Source organism: Somniosus microcephalus, chromosome 32, assembly GCF_052327205.1.
Source record: "Somniosus microcephalus isolate GS21.2 chromosome 32, FLI_Smic_1.0, whole genome shotgun sequence".
NCBI classification, from domain to species: Eukaryota; Metazoa; Chordata; class Chondrichthyes; order Squaliformes; family Somniosidae; genus Somniosus; species Somniosus microcephalus.
This window is the reverse complement of record NC_141018.1, coordinates 18,576,145-18,590,921: the sequence shown is the minus strand read 5'-3', so window position 1 is coordinate 18,590,921 and position 14,777 is coordinate 18,576,145. Positions and strand designations below refer to the sequence as shown.

Below are 14,777 nucleotides of genomic sequence, written 5' to 3'. Positions count from 1 at the left end.
CAACGTGCATCTAAGCTCTCTAGGCTTAGACAAGTGAGGTACCTCCCTCTTGGAGAGGTAGTGTGCTCAACATATCATGACAACAGAAGCTCTACCACCTCAGTATTTCTCAGTAGCTCAAGTTTGGAGGCTCTTAAGCAAAGTGATGGATATCTGCATGTGTCAATACCAAAGAAAAAGTCCTTGACTTATTAAGGAGAGAGGAAAATAATTGTTTAATTGAGACAAAAAAATGCCTTGATGAAATCCTTACAGAACAACTTTAAGATCTAAACAAAGTGTGGTGAGGGGCTGATTATTCTGTAGACTCTGGAGAATGAGCCAGGAATGTAGCATACGAGACTCCCAAAACAAGTGCTCTACTTGGAGCCCCGACACGGCAAGAGAGCCCCAGGTGGGCAGAGGAAATGCTTCAAGGACACCCTCAAAGCCTTCTTGGAAAAAGTGTAACATCCCCACTGACACCGGGGAATCCCTGGCCCAAGACCGCACAAAGTGGAGGAGAAGTGTCCGGGAAGGCGCCGAACACCTCGAGTCTCTTCGCCGGGAGCAAGCGGAAGCCAAGCGCAAACAGCGGAAGGAGCGCACGTCAACCCAAGCACCCCACCCACCGTCTGCCCCACCTGTGACAGGGACTGTAGGTCCCGCATTGGACTCATCAGTCACCTGCAAACTCATTTTTAATGTGGAAGCAAGTCATCCTCGGTTCCGAGGGACTGCCTAAGAGGAAGCCTAAGAAGAAGATCAGTGTTAACTGTATTAAATGGTGGTACAGTATTGGTATCCTGAGTTTCAATGTTGGGCAGGCTCAAAAGTGAAACCTGTTTAATGTTTTAGGATCATCAGGCTCTGTGTATCATTTGTTCTCCTAAAATAACCAGTGAAGTATTGTTTAATGTTATTTCTTGGATGTGGATTCCAGAGACGAAAACAGTTGGATATAGGAATTCTGCGGTTGGAATCCTCATGTGCTTGATTATGAATTTCCAGCTGCTTCCTCACAGGGTGGAAGGCTAAACTGGAAGGCACGTTACAGCCAGCTGCTTTTGTGTCTCCAAGTGGCCCATTATAGAAGACCCTTGATTGAAGAGGCCTGAGAGAAGGTCCTTATACTTGCAGTGGAGCCATGTTCGGACATTCTCTGTACTTTGCCATTGCCAGAAAGGCCTGGCAGCAAGGGAGGCCCTACTCCAGAGCCTCCTTGTTCTTTAAAAAAAGAAGACATAAAAACAAAATCATGGCATGTTTATTATTTTAGTCTATATAAAAATGGGGCAAAAAAAAACTGCTCTCTAGATTTTCCTTCCTCTAAGTTGCATCTGGTTTCTATGTACTTACTGTTTTATTCAGAGATAATTACATGCTTGTGCAATATTGGTTAAACCTGCCCCTACTAAAAGAAGGACAGCAATTCAAAAGAAAACCTAGCTAATGCCATCTGTTCAAACTGAAATGCGGGTTCTTAATTGTGAAGTGGTCAAAGTATTTGCAGAACTCCTTGCCATGCCTCTTATATTTTACTCTTTCCCCTTCACGCAGGTGTATGCACTGTGGGGTCATCTTTAATGATCTGAACATGCTCAAGGCTCATATCCAAGGCGCCCACTGTGAATTTTTCCATAAGTGCACGATTTGTCCGATGGCATTCAAGTCAGCCCAGAGCGCCAGCTCTCATTACAGCTCTCAGCATCCGTTAGTGAAACATCGGCCACCCGAGTAAGTTCAACACCCTCACATCAACGTGTCTGAATGAATAATAGGCACAGCTAGATAAACTCCTGAAATCTTTTGTCAGCTTGAGCAGGCCTTTGGTGAGACCACACCTGGAGTACTGTGTGCAGTTTTGGTCTCCTTGCCTAAGAAAGGATATACTTGCCATAGAGGGAGTGCAGCGAAGGTTCACCAGACTGATTCCTGGGATGGCAGGACTGTTGTATGAGGAGAGATTGGGTCGACTAGGCCTGTATTCACTCGAGTTTAAAAGAATGAGAGGGGATCTCATTGAAACGTATAAAATTCTGACCGGGCTAGAGAGACTGGATGCAGGGAGGATGTTTCCCCTGGTCTAGAACGAGGGGTCACAGTCTCCGGATACGGGGTAGGACATTTAGAACTGAGATGAAGAGAAATTTCTTCACCCAGAGGGTGGGGAACCTGTGGAATTCTCTACCACAGAAGGCTGTGGAGGCCAAGTCACTGAATATATTTAAGAAGGAGATGGATAGATTTCTAGACACAAAAGGCATCAAGGGGTATGGGGAGAGAGCGGGAATATGGTATTGAGATAGAGGATCAGCCATGATCATATTGAATGGCGGAGCAGGCTCGTAGGGCTGAATGGCCGACTCCTCCTATTTTTCTATGTTTCTATCTCACTATTCATCTACTCACACTTGTATTCCAATAACTTTTCAATGTGTTTTTGCCAGTCCTGTTAAATGCCATGTTTGAACAGTAGTGCAAAATCAACTTCCTGTACTGCAAGAATAGAGAAATTTGCTAGTGAATTCACAGTGGATTACTAGGCATATTCATGCTGATGCAGGTCCATCAGCCCAGTTATCTGATGTGCCAACATGGCTTAAGGCTGTAGGGGGCTCGGTGGCATAGTGGTTAGCACTGTTGCCTCACAGCGCCAGGGACCCGAGTTCGAATCCGGCCTCGGGCGACTGTCTGTGTGGAGTTTGCACATTCTCCCCGTGTTTGCGTGGGTTTCCTCCGGGTGCTCCGGTTTCCTCCCACAGTCCAAAGATGTGCGAGTTAGGTTGATTGGCTATGATAAATTGACCCTTAGTGTTAGGGGGATTAAATACGTGGGGTTACGGGGATAGGGTGGGATATGTGTTGGTGTAGGGGTTGCGGGGATCGGGTGGGATATGTGTCGGTGCAGGCTCGATGGGCCGAAATGGCCTCTATCTGCACTGTGGGGTTTCTGTGATTCTGTGATATGCAAGGAGCTAACTGAGCGTTGGAAAATCTTCTGCTAGCCAGAAAAATGAAACTAACCAAATTCCTGGCTGCCGAATGATTCTCTGTAAGTTCCAGTCTTCTGGGTAACAAATACCAGGTAATTTGTGTGAAAAATAATAATGTTTCCACATCCAAATGCAACACACTGCAGGTATCTTAGTAACCACAGCGTCAGTTATCATCTTGGCTTCGGAGATTATCTCTCGCTGTTTCTTTAGCTGAATGTTATTTTTCTCACCTCCTCCCTCGTCTACAAATTCTGTTTCTTTTGACTCGGTGCCATTTTGTTTTAAAGCACATGCGTTACTGTTATTTGTGTTGCCACATTTACATACCAAGCTCATTCGTGCTTACAATACACTACTCTCCAATGCAAGTATTTTCCGCAAAAGTAGAAAATACTGCTGGGAATGCACAGCAAGTTGGTTAACATATGTAAAGAGAAAGCACAAGTTAATATTTTGGGTATAAACCTTTATTGGAACATTAAGCTGTTTTATTCTCTTTATAAATGCGAACATATTTGTGCATTTCTCGCATTTTCTGCTTTGACTTCACATTTTCAAGCTGCATTTTAATTCTTCCAACTTATTTGCCACACCCTGTAAAGAAAGAGGCTGTGCCATCAAAATCTCCACAAAATCACAGTGGCTGTTGCCGAAAGTGAGCTGCTTCCCCTGTAGCTGTTTTATTCCTAGAAACATAGAAGATAGGAGCAGGAGTAGGCCATTCGGCCCCTCGAGCCTGCTCCGCCATTTAATGAGATCATGGCTGATCATCCAAACTCAGTACCCTGTCCCTGCCTTCTCCCCATATCCCTTGATCCCCTTAGCCTTAAGAAATATATCCAACTCCTTCTTGAATATATTTAATGAATTGGCCTCAACTGCCTTCTGTGGTAGAGAATTCCACAGGTTCACCACTCTCTGGGTGAAGAAATTCCTCCTCATCTCAGTCCTAAATAGCTTACCCCTTATCCTTAGACTGTGACCCCTGGTTCTGGACTCCCCAACCATCGGGAACATCCTTCCTGCATCTAGTCTGTCTAGTCCTGTTAGAATTTTCTAAGCTTCAATGAGATCCCCTCTGATTCTTCTAAACTCCAGCGAATATAAGCCTAATCGACCCAATCTCTCTCCATAAGTCATTCCTGCCATCCCAGGTATCAGTCTGGTGAATCTTTGCTGCACTCTCTCCATGGCAAGAACATCCTTCCTCAGATAAGGCGACCAAAACTGCACACAATACTCAAGGTGTGGTATCACCAAGGCCCTGTACAACTGCAGCAAGACATCCTTGCTCCTGTACTCGAATCCTCTCTCTATGAAGGCCAGCATACCATTTGCCGCCTTAACCGCCTGCTGCACCTGCATGCTTACCTTCAGCAACTGGTGCACAAGGACACCCAGGTCTCGTTGGACTTCCCCTTTTCCCAATCTATTGCCATTCAGATAATCTGCCTTCCTGTTTTGCCACCAAAGTGGATAACCTCGCATTTATCCACATTATAATGCATCTGCCCAATCGTCCAGCCTGTCCAAATCGTACAGGAGTTTCTCTGCATCCTCCTCACAGCACACACGCCCACCCAGCTTTGTGTCGTCTGCAAACTTGGAGATATTACCTGGAATCGCTGTGAGTTACTGATGACATTACTGTTGCCGTGTGCTTATTAACATGTATGTAACTGCCCGTCCAAAAGAAATAAGAACAGCAATTCATTTTTGAACAACTTAACACAGAAAATTGAATCCAGACAGTCGGTCACTGGTCTTGTAACACCAGGCTGCTTGTCTGATGCATTTTTCGGTCGGTGTCCATCGCTATGACCAGTACTGCCGCTGCTATTTTTGCCCACATTATTCCATGAAGCACGTGCACATAATTCTTTGACAGTAAATTTCCTCTTTTAAGTGATGACCTTGATTGAAAAATGTAGATAATGACACTTTGATCATGTTAAGGGGAAACTCCAGGATAAGCTCCGCAAAGACTTTATCCTCTTTTTATAAACCAACCTACACCCTATATGTCAGTTTATTTGTATATAAATAAAAGCTGGCCAAGAGCTGAGTGTTCTAATCAAAGCAGCCACACTACTGTTCCATGGAAATGTGATTTTCTGTCGCTTGGCCTCACACTTTGGCCCTCAGCACTGTTATTTTTAATTAGTTATCCGAGTGCAATTTGCAAGAAAGTGCAGGACCTTGTCTTGGAGTGTAGCTTGAATTATTTTTTTAACCTTTGTAGAGAAGTGATAAGAGTTCAATTTGCTGCTTATATGATGTGAGTGGGTTGGCTGCTGATGTGAAATATTTCTCAACTTACAGAGTCATCTTCAAGTGCTCAATGTGTGAAACTGTGTTCAACCAGCAAGCTTTGCTACACAAACACTTCGAACAGCACAGAAACAAGTTGAGAGTGTATGTGTACAAGTGTCCTCTGTGCAAACTGCTCTACATGCACAAGCAACTGATGATGGAGCACTTCAAGGTAGGTGCAGTGGCTCGAGGTAACTCACGCTTCCCAGTCAAGTTCAGATCATTTACGGGGTGACGTTTGTTGTGGTTTGTGGTGTATGTGTGCTAATAGGCTCACGGAGGGGGGAAAGAAAAACATAATGGTCAAGGTGTTGCTGCTTCCAGTATTTTAAGTAAACTCAGTCTGAAATAAGTGATGATGCTTTGCTTTTTAAAAAAAAACAGACGGCATGTATTTTTAAAAAAAAGCTTTAGTGCATTGAAGAGTAACTCACTCCACCCCGACAAAGCTTGTGGAATTATTTTTTTATAAGCGGTTGTGTGGGGGTGTTGAACTTAGCTTGACAGTTTTCTGAAAAGTGGTGGCAGGATTGAAGAGAAGAAGGGGATACGACAATGGCCCAGAAATTCGGGTCGGGGGCTTCCCGCGGGTGCAAGCCCCCGACCTGCACTTACCTACCGTGCCGGCCGTTGAGCTGTGGGCCCGCGTGGGATTCCGATCCTGAGCCTGCTCCAACTGCCGGCGCGCAGTGCTCGCGTATCCCAGGGGCGCAGTTAGTTTGATGCGTCCCCTGGGATCATGTGGGCCATGGAGAGCCAATGGTAGCAGGCAATCTGTATTCATAGATTTGACAGGAAGAGCTGTCAAATCTATGAATACAATTCAGTCCCAAAACATAACTAAAACTTCAAATAAATTTTTAAAAAATCACATTTTTAAAATAACTATAAATTACATAAAATAACTCTTTTAAACAATAATTTAAATTTTTGGAAAAATTAATTACAGTTTCTAACGGAGCTAAAAAATAAACTTACCTTTTTTAAAGTATTTAGAAATAAGAAACCTGTGGAAAAAATGTTTTAATTTTACTTAATTCACCACTTACCTTGTTAAAAGCAGGCCTTGCGACTGCTTTTTAAAAGCGTAGCTCCTGGAGACTTCCCGGAGAAACCTGCAAAAAAAACGGAAGTTCCAGGCGTACGCGCTGCCTCTCCGGCGCACGCGTTCGACCTGTGAACCCCTTCCTTTAAGGGAACGGAAGTTCCGGTTTCATGCGCAGTGCATGTACGAAACCGGCACTTTCGTTGGGCCTACGTGTGAGTACCCAGCGCATACTCACCCATGGGGACCCGAATTTCTGGGCCAATATATATTGCACCATGTTGCCAGGAAAGACCAGTGACACAGGAATATTTTTAATAGCCCGATTAGAGGCAAAGTACATGTCCCGCAAAGCCACAACGTGTGACACAGTGTATTTCGTTTTCACAAAAAAATATATATAACCGTAGAACATGTCTCCAAAATGTCAGCAAACATGCTGGAGTCCCATAATAACTGAATGTGTTCATTTTCAGTCACCAAAAACCGGTGGCTCTGCTGATAACTATCTGGTCTATTCATGGCTCCCCGAATGGCTCCATGAGTTTATCCGGTGATTAGCTAAGCCATACAGCCCCAGGAAGATCCCAGCGTTTGAAACTTGGTCTGTGTTCAGTTAGTTAATCCGAGGCCCGCTGACGCTGACTGTCCCGGTTCCCGCACAAGCAAGTCAGGAGTCAATGACTTGAGACAAATGAATATAATGGTTAGGAGGGGAGAAAATTTTAAAAACCTGAATCTGAGTAACAAACACACAAGTATTTGTAATCATTGTTGTGCTGGAAATAGTTATCGTATGCCATGTCTGGCCAGGACACATTCTAGTACAGGAAACTTTTTTTTTATCCGGCACCGACGTGGTGCCGGTTCATCAAAAATTCCGGATAACCGAATGCTATAGTAAAAGATAGGGAGAGCTGACAGCTCCGTATAAAGCAACAAACCCTGTTGCTTAGCAACAACTGTAGAACAATGGCCACAAGTTCCAAGCGTCTCTGTAGCTTAGCAACAGCTGCAGCCACACCCTTGCACAGCAACAGATGGAGGAAGGCAAATACAATATGAAGTAAAACCTACTCCTGAATTTTGCCGGTTAACCGAGATTTCCGGTTATTTAGGTGCTGGTAAATCGAAAGTTTCCTGTATTTGTTGCACATCTTCAATTGAAAAATAAACAGAGAGGAAGCTTTCAAGAAAGTCCATTGAATGTGCATTGTCACATCTGTGTACAGCAGGCACCTCAAAGCACTGGAGAGGTACCACCAACGCTGCCTCCGCAAGATCCTGCAAATCCATTGGCAGGATAGGCGCACCAATGTCGGTGTTCTCACTCAGGCCAACATCCCCAGCATCGAAGCTTTGACCACGCTCGATCAGCTCTGATGGACAGGCCACATTGTCCGCATGCCCAATATGAGACTCCCAAAACAAGCGCTCTACTCGGAGCTCCGACACGGCAAGAGAGCCCCAGGTGGGCAGAGGAAACGCTTCAAGGACACCCTCAAAGCCTCCTTGAAAAAATGCAACATCCCCACCGACACCTGGGAATCCCTGGCCCAAGACTGCACAAAGTGGAGGAGAGGCATCCGGGAAGGCGCCGAACGCCTCGAGTCTCTTCGCCGGGAGCAAGCGGAAGCCAAGCGCAAGGAGCGCACGTCAACCCAAGCACCCCACCCACCTGCCCCTTCAACCACCGTCTGCCCCACCTGTGACAGAGACTGTAGGTCCCACATTGGATTCATCAGTCACCTGAGAACTCATTTTTAATGTGGAAGCAAGTCATCCTCAGCTCCGAGGGACTGCCTAAGAGAGAAGAGAGAGACATCTGTGGATTTTTAAAAAAAAATTCTGGTGGTATCTCTTACAGTAAAATTGCATTAACTATATGTTATATATCACCTATCTCACCAGACTTGATGCAGTTCATACTTTTCCATAGATAACCTTTCCAACAAGCGTAAGAACGATTGCAACTCAATATTATCCAACATAATATTCTATGGGCATCTTGTGCTGTGATTTTTAAAGTATTTTTGAACATGGGTACTATTTCCATACCCATATATCTACCTATCATCGCTAATAAAAATGAAAACTGTAAGGCTACAAGCACTTCCTACGCCACACTTCAGTGTCACACATAATTATAAGCAAAATCCTAGGCATTAAAATCCTTTCAGTCACCATCTTTGCTTTCCTAGTAACTGAATTATCTAAAATTGAAATTATGGTTTGAAGATGATGAGGGGAAAAATACTTATTTCCCAATGTGCTAGTTAAAGTTAGTTGTAAAATTATCAGTACATCTATCAGTACCTTCATCATCATTTTTGCTCAGAGGCCTCTCAGCCTTTCTGAAAAGCCGAGGGTTTGAATCGATGTTCTTTTCCGCAAGCTGGCATCTGAAGAGACTTAACAGCTGTAACTTCCAGCAAACACCAGTGTTTACCATTCCCAACGTGCCACAGTCTGAGTGTGTGCCCCCTGGAGCAAGTCCCAGCATGTGTCGGTACAATTTTTACAGTGATTATCACCCTTGCAGAAAGTGCACATTTGTGGATGTTGGCTGAGGACAAAAATCAGGCTCAGTAATGGTATGCCCTGCAGTCAAATGGCCTGCCCAAAGTCACCATCGAAGCTTAAGCAAGTAGGCACTGCCTTCAGCAGAGGAGTGGAAAAAACTGATGACGGTGGAAAGGTTTCCACGAAGCTGAGTAACAAAAACACAAAGTTGTTACAGTCAATTACCCTGGCTTTAATATAACATTGAAATATTGTATCACAGTTCTTCTGAAGATATGGTGCAATATATATCATCATAACCACAGCTGTAGCCTCCTCTTCTTCCTCTCACACAGCTCCCTAACCATTTTCAGAAAAAAAGATCACGTCTAATCCTTGGAGCCTGTTTTCAGTTTTGACAGAAAAACTATTTTCAAGAGCTTTTTCTTACTTTAAACAGTATGTGAGTAAGAGGGGGTGGGGGGGGAAGACAGATGATGTGCGAGTGAGGTGGAGACAGACACACCTATGCAAGTTAGGGAGAGGGAGGGTCAGAGAGACGCAAAATCTGTGAAAACAAGCTGGAGTGTGAGCTTTGAAGTTTGTTCAGATCATTTCACTTGTAAAAGCCCCAGAAAACTATGTCATAAAAACACATTTTTTCTTATTCAGTCACCATATATCAGTGAACCCGATAATTACATTTGTGTGTTACAAGGCATAATAGACTGTTGTTATAGAACATACCTTTGTTATCTCTGACTCACTGAGCAAAGCCATAGGAGATCACTAGAAATATAATTTTAAAAAACACACACACATTTCAAGGCCCTCCGACGATGCCACCTTCCATACCAGTGCTTCCGACATGTCTTTTTTCCTCAACCGAGGATTCCCTTCTACTGTGGTTGATACAGCCTTCAACCGTGTCCGTTCTATCTCCCGCACTTCTGCCCTCACCCCTGCCCCTCCCTCCAGGAACCACGATAGAGTTCCCCTTGTCCTCACCTTTCACCCCACCAGGGACATACTTGCTCTCGAGTCAGTACAAAGAAGGTTCACTCGGTTAATCCCGGGGATGAGGGGATGGACATATGAGGAGAGGTTGAGTAGATTGGGACTCTACTCATTGGAGTTCAGAAGAATGAGAGGCGATCTTATTGAAACATATAAGATTGTGAAGGGGTTGGATCGGGTGGGTGCGGGGAGGATGTTCCCGATGATGGGTGAAACTAGAACTAGGGGGCATAGTCTTAGAATAAGGGGCTGCTCTTTCAAAACTAAGATGAGGAGGAACTACTTCACTCAGAGGGTGGTAGGTCCATGGAATATGCTGCCCCAAAAAGCTGTAGAAGCTACATCATTACATAAATTTAAAACAGAAATAGACAGTTTCCTAGAAGTAAAGGGAATTAAGGGTTATGGGGAGCGGGCAGGAATTTGGACATGAGTCTAGGTTCGGATCGGTCATGGCCCTGTGGGTAGCGGAGCGGGTCCAGGGGCCGTGTAGCCTGATCCTGCTCCTATTTCGTGTGTCTAATTCTGTTAGATTCAGGAGATGGTTCTGTGATAAGTGGATTGGCGGTTAGAATCAGATCAGCCATGATCTTATTGAATGGCGGAGCAGGCTCGAGGGGCCGATTGGCCTACTCCTGCTCCTATTTCTTATGTTCTCCACATTCAACGGATCATCCTCCGCCATTTCCGCCACCTCCAGCGTAATCCCACCACCAAACGCATCTTCCCCTCACCTCCCCTTTCAGCATTCCGTAGGGACTGCTCCTTCCGCGACACCCTAGTCCACCCCCAGCACCCCTTCCCCTTCGCCCGGCACCTTCCCGTGCAAACGCAGGAGATGCAACACATGCCCTTATACCGCCCCCCTTTCCACTGTCCAGGGCCCCAAACACCCCTTCCCGGTGAAACAGCGATTTACTTGTACTTCTTGCAATCTAGTATACTGTATTCGCTGCTCACGATTGGGGAGACCAAACGCAGATTGGGTGACCGCTTTGCGGAACACCTCCGTTCAGTCCGTAAGGGGGACCTCGAGCTTCCGGTTGCCTGTCACTTTAATTCACTGCTCCACTCCCACCCTGACCTCACCGTCCTCGGCCTCTTGCACTGTTACACGGAAGCTCAGCGTAAGCTCGAGGAACAGCGCCTCATCTTTCGATTAGGCACTCTACAGCCCTCTGGGCTCAACATAGAGTTCAACAATTTCAGATCATAACCTCGGCCCCTATCACATATACAGGAAACTTTGTGCTATCCGGCACCGACGGGACCGAGCTGTTGCCGTTCCCTCAAAACTGCCGGACACTCCAGCGTTAATGTTGAAGCATACGGAGCTTTTCATCTCCGTATCTGACAACAAACACTGTTGCTTAGCAATAGCTTCTAAACAGTCGGCCTGTACCTTGGAAGCGTCTCTGTAGCTTAGCAACAGCTTCAGAGAGACTTTCCAGAGCCTGACTGTTGGAAAAAAAAGCCACAAGACCTAACAAAACGGCTCCTGATTTTTGCCAGTGGCTCAAGCTTGCCGGGCACTTAGCCTCCAGCTAACACAAAGTTTCCTGTATATATTTTCTTTTTTTTATCTACACTTTTTGTTTGGCCTTTTTTTCTTCTCCCCCACATGGCAGCTGTCTTTCATTTTGCCAGCGCAATTCACACCCCATCTAGAGCCATCCTTTGTTCCTTAACCTGTCCCATTACCACCTCCTCTCTCCTTGAATATCTCTCAATGTCTCTTAATCTCTCCTGCTTTCTATCCTATCACTGACCTTCCTGTTGTATCCGTGTATTAATGGAGACACGGAATGCAGGAGTTGGTTTAACAGGTGTTTACTGAACAAAGTCTGGAGGTGAACTAAAAGATACAAGACACTATACAGGCTTATATACCCGAGTGGTCACTACCGGTATTACAGTACACAGGGGCTCTTAAAGGTACATACATTACAATTCCTCCCCTTTTAGATAATTAGTACATAACATTTTAAGTAATCATTAATTAACATGTTTACAAGAACAATAATCTACACATTTGCTGCAGTTAATCAATTATAAGTCAGTCTCTCTGGAGGCTTCCTGACTCGGTCCGGATAACGCCTCGGTGGTGTAGTAGGTTCTTTTGGCAAGGTCGATTCGGCTTGAATGCCAGTGTCGGGATCCATCTGGTTCCAGTATCACCGGATCGGAGGTAGATACTATGGGTATCTCTGTTTCATCATTAGGCGTATAGAGTTGTGGTGTAGGTTGTCCCTTTTCGGATGACTCTATGATCTGGTCAGCATGGCGCCTTATTATGCTTTCTCCAATGTCCACGGTATACATCAGCGGTCCTAGTCGTGTGCAAATAGTTCCAGGCTGCCATTTCTCGGTACGGTAGTCCCGGGCCAAAACTTGTTGACCTATCTGGAAGGTTCTAGTTGGCCTTTCATTCATGCCTTGAAATTGCCGGTTCTCTACGTCCCTTCTGATGTTTGGCTTGATCAAATCCAGCCGGCATCTTAGTCTTCTATTGAAAAACATCATGGCGGGAGTTTGGTTTGTAACCGCATGTGTTGCATTCCTGTACGCAAACAAGAAGTTATCTACCTTATGTTGTAGATTTATGTCTTCATTACCCATGGCCTTTATGGCCTTCTTGAAGGTCTGGACAAACCTTTCAGCGAATCCATTGGTGGTGGGATGGTATGGGGCGGACGTGTAGTGCTCTTAACCCCATTGTTTTTTAAGAACTTCCTGAATTCTTCGGACACAAATTGCGGTCCATTATCAGAACAGATCTGTTCAGGCAGCCCATTCCTGGCAAATATGGTCCTTAATACTGTGATGGTTTTTTCCGTGGTGGTGGAGGACATCTTTATTACCTCCGGCCACTTGGAGTGTGCATCAACTGCGATTAAGAACATTGAGTCCATAAATGGACCAGCAAAGTCGATATGTACCCTTTGCTATGGAGATGAGGGCCACTCCCATGGATGTAGAGGGGCTTGTGGTGGGGCGTTTTGGACCTTCTGGCATCCTAGACAGCTCTTGGTCATTTCTTCGATGTCTCCATCGATACCTGGCCACCACACAAACGCTCTGGCTAGAATCACAGAAATCCCACAGTGCAGATAGAGGCCATTTCGGCCCATCGAGCCTGCACCGACACATATCCCACCCGATCCCCGTAACCCCACGTATTTAATCCCCCTAACACTAAGGGTCAATTTATCATAGCCAATCATCCTAACCCGCACATTTTTGGACTGTGGGAGGAAACCGGAGCACCCGGAGGAAACCCACACAAACACGGGGAGAATGTGCAAACTCCACACAGACAGTCACCCGAGGCCGGATTCGAACCCGGGTCCCTGGCGCTGTGGGGCAACAGTGCTAACCACTATGCCACTGTGCTGCCACTCCACCCAGATGCCCCTCGTGAAGCTCCTTTAGCACTTTATCCTGGAGTTTGGGTGGAATCACCACTCTGGATCCACACATCAAGGTTCCTCGGCACACTGACAGCTGTTCTCTTCTTTGCGAGAATGCTGGCAACAGTGGTTCGCCATGTGCTGGCCATCCCTTCATCGTAGACTCGTGAGAGAGTTGGGTCATTTCTCGTTTCCTTTTCAATGGTAGAATTTGTTACTGGTAGACATTCCACTATGGTTGAGTGGAACATCTCCACTGGGTCCACTGTAGGTGCCTCTTCTACCGTTGGCAACGGTAGGCGCGATAAACCGTCAGCATTCCCATGCTGTTTTGATCCTTTGTATTCTATGTCATATTGGTGTGCCCCTAGAAAAAGGGACCACCTCTGTAGCCTTTGCGCTATCATAATGGGAACGCCCTTTTTAGGGTTGAATATGGAGACGAGGGGTTGATGGTCAGTCAACAAGGTAAATTTTTGTCCGTGTAGGTAATGGTTGAATTTCTTCACTCCCCACACCAGGCTGAGTGCTTCCCTGTCGATCTGGGCGTAGTTACGCTCAGCTGAGTTCAATGAGCGTGACGCAAAAGCTATCGGCCGCTCCGAGCCATCAGGGAATCTATGCGATAATACTGCTCCTACGCCGTAAGGGGATGCATCGCACGCCAGTCTGATTGGCAGTGATGGGTTGTAATGAGCCAACACTTCCTTGGACGTGATCAAGCCTTTGCATTTATGGAAGGCACGTTTACAGTCTTCGCTCCGTTTCCAAATTACTCCCGTTTGTAGCAGTGCGTTAAGAGGGTGCAGAGCAGTTGACAAGTTCGGTAAAAATTTATGATAGTAATTTATCAATCCCAGGAACGACCTTAATTGTGAGACATTTTCAGGTGCTGGGGCTTTTATGACCGCTTCAATTTTTTCAGGTGACTTATGCAACCCTTCTTCGTTAATTATATGGCCACAATATGATATTTGTTTCTGGAAAAATTCGCACTTGGGGCGATTTGCTCGTAGGCCCCGTTCTCTCAGTCTAGTAAGCACCTGCTCCAAATTGGCAAGGTGCTCGTTGTCGTTTTCTCCTGTTACAAGGATGTCGTCTAGGTAGCATTGAGTCCCCGGAATCCCTTGGAGGACTTGCTCCATAGCTCTTTGCCAGATAGCTGGAGCTGATGCTACTCCGAAAACCAGTCGATTGTACTGGTACAGGCCTTTGTGTGTGTTTATCATGAGATACTTTTTAGAGGCCTCCTCAACCTCCATCTGTAGATATGCCTGTGCCAAGTCAATTTTGGTGAAACGTTTCCCTCCGGATAGTGAGGCGAAAATATCTTCTATCCTCGGAAGAGGATACTGTACCGTGTGAAGGACCGGGTTTACAGTCACCTTGAAGTCCCCACAGATGCGAATTTTTCTCTGTTCTTCAGATTTATCATTATTCAACGTTTTCTTCATGACCGGGACGATGGGTGTTGCCCACTCGCTCCAATCTACCTTTGATAACACGCCTGCC

General features: G+C 45.6%; 1 protein-coding gene across 3 annotated transcripts in view; it reads left to right on the top strand.

The window, feature by feature from the left end:
• Positions 1-14,777, top strand: part of znf592 (zinc finger protein 592) — a 181,564-nt gene that overhangs the window by 125,329 nt on the left and 41,458 nt on the right. For all 3 annotated transcript variants that reach the window (XM_085972194.1, XM_085972192.1, XM_085972193.1), the window contains exons 5-6: positions 1,540-1,716; positions 5,301-5,463. In XM_085972194.1, the coding sequence (XP_085828320.1) occupies positions 1,540-1,716; positions 5,301-5,463 (340 nt within the window). The remainder of the gene's footprint in view (positions 1-1,539; positions 1,717-5,300; positions 5,464-14,777) is intronic.